The 14820-nt window shown below is 40.3% G+C and overlaps 1 protein-coding gene across 4 annotated transcripts in view; it reads left to right on the forward strand.

Moving 5' to 3' along the window:
• The first annotated feature begins 6626 nt into the window (after positions 1-6626).
• The window catches only part of cpeb2 (cytoplasmic polyadenylation element binding protein 2), a 32514-nt gene continuing 24320 nt past the window's right edge, over positions 6627-14820 (forward strand). For all 4 annotated transcript variants that reach the window (XM_056240425.1, XM_056240426.1, XM_056240427.1 and 1 more), the window contains exons 1-2: positions 6627-7737; positions 12897-13166. In XM_056240425.1, the coding sequence (XP_056096400.1) occupies positions 6928-7737; positions 12897-13166 (1080 nt within the window). In that variant the 5' untranslated portion in view covers positions 6627-6927. The remainder of the gene's footprint in view (positions 7738-12896; positions 13167-14820) is intronic.

Below are 14820 nucleotides of genomic sequence, written 5' to 3' on the forward strand. Positions count from 1 at the left end.
GTCTCTCGAATTCACCATATTGACCAACAAAAAGCTGCTTGGTTTGAAAGTGACTTCTGCATGAGCTGAGCTTCATACAGTGCTACACTATTGACCATAGACATGGACCTTGTTTTGGATACGAAACTTTGCTGCAATTCTGATAATGTGACACACTTTTTAAGTATTAAGCCTTGGTATATAACTCGTCTTCTCGTAGAAGATGTTGATCTCTTGACCTAAGTGATCTGGATGGATTGTGAGTGACAATTAAGTCAGAGAGATATTTAGGGGCTTGATGACGACAAGCTTTGTAGGTAAAAGTTTAGATTTTAAAGTCAATTTGATATCGAACTGGCAGCCAGTGTAGAGAGCGCAGAATTGGGGTAATATGATCACGTTTATGTTGTTGCTTTTGTAAGGAAATTAACACGATAAACAATAAAACAGGGTAAAAAACACAAAAACAATAATGAGGGTCTTATTGTTACACAGAACAACCTCCTGGACAACAACCAGTCTGGTTTCAAAAATGGCCACTCAACTGAGACTGCCCTGCTCTCAGTTATTGAAGCTGGGACTGGCAAGAGCAGCTTCCAAATCTGTCTGCTGCGTTTGACCCAGTTCACCACCAGATCCTCCTGTCAATCCCTAGGACGAAGGGCATCTCGGGAACCGCACTCCAATGGTTCAGGTCTTGCCTCTCAGGTAGATCCTTTAGGGTGTCGTGGAGGGGTGAGGTGTCTAAGACCCAACATCTAGCTACTGGGGTGCCTCAGGGCTCAGTGCTTGGACCACTGCTCTTCTCCATCTACATGACATCACTTGGATCTGTCATTCAGAAACATGTTTTTTTCTATCACTGCTACGCTGATGACACTCAACTCTACCACTCACTCCAGTCTGATGATGCGACGGTAGCTGCTCGTATCTCAGCCTGCCTGACAGACATTTCTGGCTGGATGAAGGACCACCACCTTCAACTAAACCTTGCGAAGACTCAGCTGCTTGTGGTCCCGGCCAACCCAACACTACACCACAACTTCTCCATTCAGATAGGCTCGTCATCCATAACTCCATCCAGGTCAGCCAGGAACCTTGGAGTTGTGATTGATGATCAATTGAACTTTACAGACCACATTGCTAGAACTGCCCGGTCCTGCAGATTTGCTTTATACAACATTAGGAGGATCAGGCCCTTCCTATCAGTGCATGCTACACAACTCCTTGCCCAAGGTTTTGTTCTATCAAGACAGGACAATTGTAATTCTCTCTTGGCAGGCTTTCCAGCTTGTCAGACCTCTGCAACTGATCCAGAATTCAGTAGCAAGAATGTCTTTAACGTGCCGAAGAGACGCACGTCACTCCTCTCCTCACAGAATTGCTGTGGTTGCCAGTTGACGCTCTCATCAAATTCAACGCACTGATGCATGCCTACAGAACAACCACTGGCTCTGCTACCTTTAACCTTAACTCATTACTCCAGACTTACGTGCCAACTAGAAGCTTGCATTCTGCAAGTGAACGTCACATTGTGATGCCATCTTAAAGAGGCACAAAATCACTTTCACGGACCTTTACCTGGACTGTTCCCTGCTGGTGGAATGACCTGCCTAACTCAGCCAGAGCTGCTAGTCCGTAGCCATTTTCAACGGCTGAAGACGCATCTTTTTCGGCAACACTTGATCCATTAATACTAACACTCTCTTTTCTTTTCTTTTTTCTCTTCTATTCTATATTTGTTCGATTTTTTTGTTTACATGTACTGTGTTAGACTAAACTGTGAAGGGTCACAGCACTTGCATATTATTGTCCTATGGTTAGTTTAATTGCTTCTATTGCTCTTCTCATTTGTAAGTCGCTTTGGATAAAAGCGCCTCCTAAATGATTAAATGTTAAAAAATGTTAAAGCCATATTTAGAGACCAGAATACCATTGCTTGCAACCACATAGCTACATGCTAAAAACACTGAACAGCTAGCATTGTGACTTTAGTATTAACCAAACACCACTAAAAACTTGGGTGCGTCTCAATCAGCTCCCTATAGTTCAGTAGGGCACTAATCAGGGAGTCGTCCATTTTAAGCGCTGTCCCAATCGCAAAAACCTTCCAGTGCACTGAAACTTTTGCTCCCTAAAAAGTCCCACAAACAATGCACTGTGAAGACCACCGATGCTCACGATGTTCCCTTAACTGAAGTTCTGAAGCATGAAACTTAAATCACGTGAGCCAGCTTTTTAAAACAAACCATTATTGAATTATATTTCAGCATAAACATACATCGCTAGACAGGTAATGAACATAATCTAGCTAACATTTATAATTTATTTATGCCTTAAACATTGCAGGTATATGTAAAAAAAAATATTAAAATTATTTATCATAATGTACTTTAAATAATATTAAAACATAATGTCAGAAAGATATCAGTTCTGCTGCCGTACATAAATTCCAGTAGTGATGTTGTACAATGAGGACGTTGTCATGTCGCCAAAAATAGGCGTCATCAGTGTCCCAATGTGTAGTGAGCCAGCGTCCTTTACTGTCCTTACCAGTGCCCGAATTCATGCGCACGATATATATATTCACCAGTTAGGGAGCTGATTGAGACGCACCCTAGTTTTCAATCTTTTTTGTCCAAAGGATATGAACCCTGATAGCACATGTACATGACGTAGATGTCTGCAAGATGTATTTTTTATATTTAAGAGCAGCAGGCCACATGTGCTGAGTTTGATTATGACCTGGACATATAGAAAACTGATTTTAAAATAGACAAGAAATATTTAAAAAAGGGATTTAACAAAGCCAGGTAAGTGTTTGCTAACATAAGTGGATGTGTCACACACACACACAGAAGGCCAGCTGGTATTTAGTTGTAGGTTGAAATCTATACGCTGGTAATCAGCAAATTAGATTGTGTTCAATGTCTGTTCGCCATATCTCTGACTCTCTATAACCCCGTATCCCACAATCCCATTCCTGACTAACTCTGTTTTCCTTATCTCATCTGTCTGTGTCCACATTTAAACACAATCATCCATCTTCTGTTACTATACACCGGTTTGTGTATGTGTGATGAAAATGAATTTCAAACAGGACAATTGCATCTCATCAGCTGCTAGTCCTGGTAATTCCAGTTTATCTCCAAACGCAAGCCACCATTCACCAGCCAGTAATGACCAATTACAAAGGCAGCCTGCAGGGTTTGATGATCTTGTTTCAGGGCCAACCTTTTCATCATCTTCTTCTCAAATGCATTTTTCACATGGCACACACAGGGATTGAAGCCCGTAAATTCCTGAAACAAGTCACAGGATGTGTCTTTTAGCTTTTTGGGTGCAGGAAAAACCTCAGGAATAGCGATGGCATGCTATAGGAAAAGTGAGCAGACTTTGATCAATTGTGATGTGTTGGTTAATTTGTAACCGTCACAAGAGTCGCTGCATTGAGGTGAAGCTGGGATGGGTTTAGATCTATGATTATATGATTAATCTGTCCTCTGTGTTTCAGAGGTGTGATTACATCAATAGAAAGTAAGATATTTCAGGGAATTTTGAAAGGGAATCCGTTGGCCCTTGGATTGATGTCAATATAACCATAATGAACTGTGCTTAGTTTCAGAATGACCCCCTTCATACACCTCCAGGAAAGGGGTCCATTATTGATCAGGGCTGTGGAGAGCCCAGCAGTGAGAGAGAGAGAAAGTGCTTGAAACAAATGTCACATTTGACGTGGGAGGTACAAACACGACCAGCTGTCAAACGGGATCAGATGCTGTAAAAGGTGGACAAAGACTAGAGGGACAGAATAATGTCCCCTTGTTAGAAGCATGAGGATGCTGTTTAAAGATGCATAAGGAATTAATCTCCTTGACACCCGGGTGCATTTTAAAGAGATATTTTCAGACGCCATCGTCACTGCGCACTGTGAGATCAGGATGCACATCTCCTTTCTCTCATACTATATACACAGCTGTATATATACTTAAGTATGTACTACAGTATGTACTAAACAAAACTATATTGCTAAAAAGAAGTGCCTTGGTGATGACGTGGTACCGCGATTGTACATGAAATACTGTGGTATTTTGATATATACCATGGTACTGAATGGTTACACTAATGATGAATAGCATGGCATTATACTATATATTTCTGAAAAAGAAAAAACATGATAATAGCATAAGTAGCCTACTTTTATGTTTCTGTGAAGTCGAATATTCGGTGACACTTTATTTTACAGGGTCATTGTTACATGAATAAATGATGCATAATTACAAGCAACTAACCCTAAACCAAACCAAACCCTAATCCCAACCCTATTGTAAGTACATTTCGTTACTTATTATTACTCAGTACTTAAATGTAAAATAACAGTGTAACAAAGACACCTTAATAAAGTGTAACCAAATAAAGTGTCACCGAATATTCTGTTTTTGTTACAGTGTTATTATACATTTAAGTACTGATAAATAATAACTACATGTACTAACTAATGGGTTGGGGCTTGATTTGTTAAGTTACTTGTAATTATGCATCATTTACTGTTACTACTATAGCAAGTACATGTAACTTATAACAAGGACACTGTAAAATAAAGTGTTACCGAATATTCTACTCACTATGTAGGCTATTACACTAAACAGTATATTGAATTCTTCTTTTTACACTATATATAATAATCTACACTAAATAGAGTACACTATACAGGATACTTACAATGCACACTTCATTGTGTGCTTCATTACATTTTATACCCTATGCAATACTTATAAACTAGACTGTACACTATATAGTGCACTACTACAGTAACTGTATACAGTACAATCTAGACTGTATATGTATACTATATAGAATAAATACTTATACACTATTCTTTACAGTATAAACAAAAAATGAAATGCTTCATTATAAACTAGTTAGTGTACTATATAAAGGACATTACATCCTATGTAGTAGATATGTATTTTACCCTACGTAACATACTAAATACCACAGTATGAATAACACAGAATATATAGTATTCAGGATATACACTACCCCACACTATTATGAATACTACAGTATAATCTAGATTTACTATGTAGAATATTCTACACTATATACTGTACACTACACAATATACTAAATACTTAATAAACGACTGCATACTATGTAATGCACTACATAGAATATACAAAACTGCATTATATTTACTGAATACTGCGGTGTAATCTACATTGTATACTACAGAATATATTATATAGAATATACTACGCTATATAGTATACACAATAGCTATTAAAAAAACTGCATACAATATAGTGCATTGTGTACTGAATAGCCTACTATGGTTTAATCTATTGTGTAGTACATTATATAGTATACACTACACAACATATTAAATAATAAACAACTGCATACTATATAGAGCACTGCTTAGAGAGCATGCTACAGTACTTACTATGTACTGAATACTAAATGTATAATCGGTTACACATTATTTGGTAACACTTTATTTTACAGTGTCTTTGTTACACATGTTACATGTACTTACCATATTAATAACAGTAAATTATGCATACTTACATGCAACTAACCCTCAACCAAATCCTAATCCTACCCTAACCCTGTAGTAAGTACATGTAGTTGCTTAATATTACTCAGTACTTCAATATATAATTACACTGTAACAATGACACCTTAAAATCAAGTGTAACACATTATTTTATGGTGTCCGTGTTACCGTGTAACTATACATTTAAGTACTGTGTAACAACATGTAGCCTACTTACTATAGGATGATGGTTAGGGTTAGGTTTAGGGTTAGTTGCTTGTAAGTACATGTAACATATGTAACAATGACACAATAATAAAGTGTTATCGTATAATCTATATTGTATAGTACATTAATAGCCTATAGAATACACTATACAATGTATAGACTGTACACTACACAAAATACGAAATACTTAAAAACGACTGCATAGTACAGTACATAGAATACAACACTACATAATATGTACTGAATACTATGGTGTAATCTAGATTGTATAGCACCTATAGCCTAAGTATGCACTACACAATATATTCAATAATAAACAACTGCATAATATATAGGGCACTACAGTACTGACTAAATACCAAATGTATAATCTATATTCTATAGTACATTATATAGAATATACTAGCCTACACTAGGGCATGTAGTATACACTATGTAGGCTACTAAATAGGCCTACCTAGCTAAACAGTATAATGTAGTATGCTACACTGTAGAATACACTGCATAGCCTAGCTATATGCTATACAGTCATGCGCTAAATGTTGTATCAAGGATCAGGAAGCGCCCAGTAATATGATATGTGAATGTTCATTAAGCACAGTAAGCAGTTTATTATAGCCATGCGCATGGCCTGAGTGGTCTCGGTGGCAGATTATTAGGCTAAAGGTGAGAGAAGACTGGAAGACACCCGCATGAGCAGTTGGCCAAACAGCTGCCATATTTCCGACAGTCAGTGTCAAAGCTCAGCAGCGTTCAGGACACCGGGCGGACTGCTCTCTGCTCTGCTGCACCTCCTGAATAATGAATGAGTGACGCGCACATTGCGGCTCTCTCTACTCTGCGGCTGGGAGGGAGGCGGGGTCGCGCACGCATTGTGACGCGGCTGTGACGCGCATGCAGGAGTTTTAATCCTGTGCCGCAGCAGCAGATCAGCCGGTAACGCGAGGAGGGGGATGCTCGGTCGGTCGGACGGACGGACGGCTAGAACGGCTAAAAAAAGCCGCAGACAATTAAATCCGCGAACAATATTTATAGTGTGCGAAAAGGTGACCGACTCGACCGAAAGCTCCTCCTCTCTCGCTCCCAAACAGGCTTTAGGAAGTTATAGGACACTGCGCGTCTCTTATTGTTCCAGACCAGGCCTGGGAATCGGAAAGCTGCGCTGTTTTTGACGCAATTAAATGGGTGATTACGGGTTCGGCTTGTTGCAGACAGCGAACATCAGCAGCAGCTCGGCATCACTGTTCGGCGGAGGCGCGTTCACACCCTACTCCAGCCCGTCTCCGGTGCGCGCCAGCAGCTCGCCTCTGGTGTGCCCTCTTTTCCCGTCACATCAGCGCAACATGCAGGATGAGCCTGCGGGGTTGACAGCCTCTCAGTCCAGTTTCTCCGCTGTAGGTCACGCACAGACAGCCGGTGACCTTCAGCACGACCGGAACATACATCAGCAGGGTGATCCTCCGCAGCAGCAGACGTATTCCTCCTCCTCCTCCTCCTCCTCTTCCACGGGCCTGGACACCGATGCGCCATCGTCCAAGGTGAAGATCCCGATGGAGTCCCCCAGCGCGCACCACATCAACAACGGCACCGGTGGCAATAACATGCTCGCGGCCGCTTTTCCGGAGATGCAGAACCCCGGGGGTGGCGGCGGCTCAGCTTCCCCAACCCTGCCCGCTTTCGGGACGCCGTGGTCCGTTCAGACGAGCTCCCCTCCACCGCCCGTCTCCAATTCCGCGAACGCAATAAACCCGATCCCCACCACCGAGCCTGACAACTTCTACCCGGGCATCCCCTCCTCTATTAACCCCGGCTTCTTCCAGAGCTTCTCGGCCAACCCGTGCCCGGTGCAGGGGTTTAGCAGCCCCTTTCCCCCGCAGATCAACGTCCCCCCGCAGCCTCCGCAGAGCCGCCGGTCCCCGGTCAGCCCGCAGATTCCCCCGCAGCAGGGCGCCTTTCTGCAGCAGAGGAACAACTACAACCACCACCACCAGGTGAGCGCACCGGCCTCGATTCACCGCCCGTTCAGTTCAACTACATACGCACTGTAAATGGCGTATAAAACGCGTACATACCTAGTACATTCTAGAATTCATAGAATTCTAAAGGCTGTTAAACTGTCATTGTGACGCAATCGCGGCCATGGAACGTCTGCTGTTGCGTCATAATGCAGCGCTCAGTGAGTGAAGAAGCCATTGTGACGTGTGTGCGTTGAACACAAATGCTATCTTACTGCACTGTGTCCTGCTTAGTGGGATTTAAAAAATAGCATTGACATTAGTATTAGTATGTTTATAAAGTTATAATAACATAATTGTAATACTTAACAATATTACTGTTTTACTGAATTTTTGATCGAAGCAGTCGACTTCTTATAAAAAATAATAATAATAAAAAAAACATTAAAGGGTTAGTTCACCCAAAAATAAAAATTATCCCATAATTTACTCACCCTCAAGCCATCCTAGGTGTATATGACTTTCTTCTTTCAGCCGAACACAATATGAGTTATTTAAAACATGTCCTGGCTCTTGCCAGCTTTATAATGGGAGTGAATGGTACCTTAGATATCGAAGCCCACAAAGCGCATCCATCTATCATAAAAGTAATCCAATACGGCTCCAGAATCTTAGCGATCCCAGTATGCAACCGTGGGCTAAATGTTCAGTAATCTACATTGCAGTATGAAACATCGAGAATGGCATTCAGTCATAATCTCCGAAATAACAACTGTCATTTTATGCTTTTTAATGCAATTTGGTGTAATGTCATAATAACTTGTGGTAGTAGCCTACAATCAAATAATGAGTCACAGTGGAAATGCAAGGTCAGGCCAAGTTCAGTGCATTGTGGGATACTGAAACCAGCTTGCTCTGGTTTTACACTACACGCTTTTGGCAAAAGTAGTTGATTTGCGCTCTGCGTAATGCAGAAATAGAGACAACAGTAGTATGTTTTTCCACTTGTCTTCTGGAAGGGGACAGCGGCTCATCGAGCACGAGTCGTGGTAATATTGTTGAAGGGCTTTTCACGTGACATTCCAGGGATGTCTTGACCTGTGGGGCGCTCAGTGAAATGTCCCATCGAGAGCTTCGGGATGTCAACAACACCCTGCTAAACTGCAGCTCTGTCTGAAAAAGCTGTTATTACAGTAATCTGCAGTCCAAGCTTCACTCTGCACTGGCGTTTCACTACTATGGCACGGTGGCCATTTTGGTGAATGTGACTATTTCAGCATTTCTTTGATGTTATATTAGATATTCCACATTTATGACGGTGTTTGCTGCGCTGCATCGCTACTGAATCTACAACAGCACAGGATAAACGATATTGTATTATATCAGCATTGTGCATTTGCAACCTGAATTGAGCTTGATGAGATATGTGAGATGAAGTGCCGCAAAAATACAAAACCAGTAAATACGCAGCGTGTCTTTTATTGTGTTGTCGAAAAGACTCGATACTGATTTTAATCAGTCAACCGTCTGTTAGAACACTCACATGCAACGGACAGCGTTTTAGAGACATTACGCATTTCACAAAAGCTAGTCCTGATATCTTGGGATCTGGTGGGGAAGTATTCTCGGCTGTGTGGGTTCGGTCTTGTGGGGGTGGGGTAGAGACGGTCACATGGTTTAGGAGTGGCCCTATATCTGTCAGTGGGATATTTGTACATCTGAAGTCATGCTGGTCTAACAGCTGTTAAGAGTAGATGTCTTTTATCATGATATCGCAGCTAAGCTGGAGACGCCCTTTTTCAGGAGTCCAGCATTTTGTATATGTATTTATTAGGTGTGAGAGGTATGACCATAATCTTATAACACCGTATGAGTCATGGAAAATGGTCAGGAAGAGCAGTAAGGATGCATTAAATTGAAGTGACAGTAAACAACTATAATTTTACAAATGATTTCTGATTTCTATTTCACATAAATGAAATTAGAGAATCCTGAAATAATTGTATCACTGTTTCCACAAAACATATATTAAAATATGAAGCAGCACGACGATTATAATATTAAGACATGTTTCTTGAGCATCAAATCCTCATATCAGAGTGATTTTTGGAGGATCATGTGACATTGAAGACTGGAGTAATGATGCTTGATCACAGGAATACATTACATTTTACAATATATTCACATAGAAAAGAGTTGTTTTAAATAATAATAATAATAATGAAATAAAAATGCAGCCTTAGTGAGCATAAGATACTTCTTTCAAAAACATAAACAAAAATCTCACGACCCCCAAACGTCCATCAGTGTTTTGCTATGAATTAAAGAAAACAAATGGATTATGTGTGATACACGTTTTTTTTTTTTTTTTTTTTGACAATTAAGTACTTCAAAATTAAAGGTGCTTCATCTCATATTAATTATTTGCACATTTTAGTTGGAACTTGACAGACATAAACCAAAAGATAAGATAATTCATAATCATAACAAAATGAATGCTAAATATGGCATTACATTATGTAATGCCATATTGTAATGTTCAAAATCAAACATTCAAATCAGTAAACCTTATATTATAAAATAAATAGATCTGATTCTAAATTGTGATTGGATGGGCCATATTTAAAGCCGTAGTAAAACAGCCAATAAATGCTCACCTGTGATTGCATATGAATAGTCATTTTCTGACAGCGTCGTAGATTTAACATGATCATCTCACAGTGTGTTTGATGCTGCGATCTACGTCCACTGACTAGCCAATAAAAATGCAACATGAAATGGTGTATTGATCAACGCGACATGGCGCTAAAACTTAAAACTACTTTCCTCAAGCTCCATTTGCAAAATTAGCACTTTTCCCAAACCACGACCGCGTCCATATCCTCCTCTTTCACTCTTGACTAAACTACACCTGCCAAAGTGCGATTCATCTTGCTCTATTTGTTCACCACTAGCACTAATGACATTTTATTCTTCTACACTAACTTGCGACGTAGTCTTCGATTCCATCGGTGTCATCATCGTACAGTCTTCATACATGTCGTGCATACGTTTATTAGATCCACAGTGTGATTTGTAATAATCTTATAGGATGGCCGAAATCACACACTCTGTAGCAGGCATGAGTCGTAGTTGGCGGTCATTGTAGTAAAACATATATGTTAAAACTTCTACTGTTTTGTTCCAGCTCATTAGAACGTCATGCTTCGAAATCACTTTAGTGCACAAATGCTGCCGGCGAAGTCAATATGATATGGCAGAAAGTCAATGGCCTAAACTCTTGGATGCAGCCTGTGTTATTGCGGCAAGTTGAAATGTTGCTTGGCAACTCCAAACAACTCGCTCGTTTAGGACACTTCACATTTTGATTATTTGATATTTTGTATGTTTAAATAATGTATAGCAGTGTAGCGTCAGCTCTACTGGCTGATACATTTCTACTGTATACGTCAAACTGCCAACGCAGGCTCTGGTATGTGGTTTACTTCTTGCTGCATAGGTCTCAACAGCTTTCCAGTGTCTAGACGCCCATCAGCGGTAATTATCTCTCACTATCCCTTAAACGCTCAACCAGATTGTATGTGCACGCAGTCTCGCACACCCACACACACACACACACACGCACACTCAGGCCATTACCCAATTACACACAAAGACATTACGGAGATGGGTGGGACTCTCATTTGGGGAGAGTTGTGCACACAATGCAATGACAACACCTGCTGAAAATGACAATTTGTTTCTTTTTGCCACTGTTCGGTGTGGACGCTTTGCGAAGGAGTGCATTCATGTGCGCTTTAACATTATATTCTAGGATAAAGACAAGTGTGTGTTGTCGCCACTTTCTTCACGAGATGTGGAGTGTAGATGTAAAGCTTTAAATCTTCTTACATGTACAGCAAGGGAAAGCCTGGCCATGCTCAAAGTAACACACACACACACACACACACACGCATACGGGCGATTACACCAGTCACTCTCATTCAGATTCCCACACACGCGTTAAATTTGTAGCTTTCACTCTATTTCTGTTGGCTTTGAGGTCATCTGTGCTAGTGCTACTCCTTTGACAGATATACAGTACAAATGTCCAGTATGTCTCTTTTCGGAAAACAGAGCAAAAGCATCGATGACATCATCTTGTACTCACAGGCGTATCCCTTGAGAAAAAGTATAGCGTACTTTTAAAAAGAGTTCTTAAATAAGGGCGCAAATAATATACTTTAAAAGAATATACTTTATTGTGAAGTGATGTAATGTTTTCAGACACTTATTTGCATGTTGATTGCAACAACTTAAGATGTATTATAGTTTAAATTTTAAATTAAATGCAACTATTTGAGCTTAGTGCTTTTTTACCCTCTCAAGAAGGACTTGACTACATTTTTTTATGTAATTTCGTAATTATTTCGCGTTTGAAATATGGTTCGAGTGTACTGGGGAATTTACTAATAAACGAAAATATGCTTTAATGTATTTTCTATTGAAACTCATATGTCATGCATTGAAATATAGTTGTAATGACACATTAGTAATGATGAAGATGCAGTTTAAGTACATTTACAATATATTAACTCTAAATGTAATATCAAATAACACTAAAATTATAGTCAAGTGCTTTACATGTGCTTTAGTAAATGTTAGTCAACACGTCAAAATAAGTGTACTACTTTAAAGCACAGCAAAAGGCACTTTTTAATTCAGTGTGTCGTGAAAGTGTGCTCATTTCATTAATATTACATTATCTGCAAGTACACTACAAGTGCACATTCAATACAATTAAGCACACTTCTTTTTGCAAGGATACCCATATGTTTGTCCAGTGAAATGCTCTTTTAGATTGAGAATGTCTCCTTCCTCTAATGTCACGAATATGCCACATGCTCACTGGCTATATCAACATGAAATATACAGTTTTCCGTGCTATTTGAGGATAATAATAAACAACATTTACATTACAATTGATGTCAGATTAAAATATGTTATAGAAATGTGAGTAATGTTGTAAAATTGAGATATTTCCCTATTCAATTAGAGCTGTACTTGCATGACTACCAATAGGTGCGACGCGTCCCCAAGATGGCCGCCGAGTGAACTGATTGCTTTCAAATGGACTTGAACTTCAAGTCTAGCCTTTGCATTCAAGCACTTGCGTTTCGGTTTCGTCCCTAACTACTCTTCCTGTGTGTCTGTAGCCCATGATGAAGCAGTCCCCGTGGGGCTCCCATCAGGGCGGCGGCTGGAACTCCGGCGGGATGTCCTGGGGCCGAGACAATCGGCGTGGAGGCGGCATGAGCGTGCCAGGCTCCTTCAACCACATCTCTCCCATGAAGAAACCCTTCTCCAGTAACGTCATCGCTCCGCCCAAGTTCCCCCGCTCCGCCGGCTCCATGGGACCTAAATCCTGGATCGAAGAGAATATGTTCCGTACCGACAACAACAGCAACACGCTGCTGCCCCCGCAGGTATGTGTGTGTGAGCTGGCTGTGTGCGTTCAGGCTCTCGGGCTGGGATGGGAGCCAGTTCTTTTTTAATTGTTGCTCAATATACATAAGCATCAGACGTCGTGTGTGTGTACGCCCGGTACGCCCTGTGCGTGGCTGTTGAGTTCAATAGGTCGTTCAACGACCTTCTGCAGGATCGATGATGACTCACGGTGAGGTCATCGAGGTTTTGCCGGTTTCGTCCTGAAGGAACCTGTCCTCTCCCTTCATCATTGTGTGGCAGTCTGAACTGGAAATCTGTGTCTGTGTGCTTTTTGGAAAAATTAATTCAACCTATTTGATCTCCAGTTTGCTGTTAGATGGGACACATGAGACTATGAAATGTTCATGAATCTCATGAATCTCAAGTGCAATCACATGTTCGTATGATCATTGACCTTTATTTATGAGGTTGAGGTATTTGTTCTGAAATAGCTTTTATATTTATATATATATATGTGTGTGTGTGTGTGTGTGTGTGTGTATTTGACAAATAAATACAGCTTTGATGACCATGATGTCCGGTGCACACTGTATGATGCACTAAAACTTAGATCACACAGTCTGTAGTAGGCATAAGAGATTTATTTCAAAAACACACATATATAGGAGGAAGCATTATTTCAACCAAACTACTGTAGCAATGTAGATTTAGAAAGTTTAATGCACAAAGTGAAATGCAAGAAAAATTATTTAGGAATGTTTTTTTTTTTACATGTAAATTGCCACACAGATACTTCCATGAACATTTTTGAGTGATGGTGCAAACGAATCATTGAATTTGTTTGAATTAATTAATTGAAACAACCAATACATAAAAAAATAATAAAAAAAACTGAAATTGAAATTAAATTTAATTAAAAATAGTTGATGCTAAAATACTTAAGTCGCAAAACGATGGTAAAAAAAAAAAGCGTGTGATTTTGTAATATTCACGTTTTATAATACCAGGAAAATACTTATAGTAAATATTCAATATATTGTCCAGCCCTGCTTAATGCTTATTGCTTATTTTAGTGAGAGTCTGAAAGTTTCTTAGCCTGGGAAAACCCAGACAACTTCGGGCAAATTTAGATTTGCTCTGAGAGTTAGTCTGGCAAAGAGCTCATTCAAACCCATTTCCAATCCGTCGAAATCGCGGCACCAATCAGAAACGTTGGGGCGGGCTTTACACGACGACGACAGCGCTGGGATTTTGAAGCAGATTTTGTAGCCTACATTACAAAGATGGATGCCGCCGTCGAACATCACTCGTTCGAATCAGCTATCGCGTCTGTTTTAAGCGATTTGAACGTTTCCTTTTAGTTAAAAACCGAGCAAAGAACAACACTCGGAGATGTGTCTCCGCCGCTCTGCATACGTCATCTCCTTCATCGCTCTGATTGGGTTTAGGTCTATCCGCGACGTCCGTTGGTGACGCCCCTCTGGAAATGATTAGTCTATGACGCTTTACAACTGAGAATGGTCTGGTGTCAACCAGGCTAAAAGTTTCTCACTTTCTCGCTAAAAGTGAGAAACTGAGTGTGTGAGAGGCTAAAGGGGCGAGAGTAACACATTTTTGTCGCGTTGCCCCATTGTTTTGATGATGAGCTGAAACAGCGGGTCATTTACATGTGAATCGCTGAAGTGTGCGTGG

Source organism: Rhinichthys klamathensis, unplaced genomic scaffold (assembly GCF_029890125.1).
Source record: "Rhinichthys klamathensis goyatoka isolate OS25496 unplaced genomic scaffold, OSU_Roscu_1.1 h1tg000597l_1, whole genome shotgun sequence".
Lineage (NCBI taxonomy): Eukaryota > Metazoa > Chordata > Actinopteri > Cypriniformes > Leuciscidae > Rhinichthys > Rhinichthys klamathensis.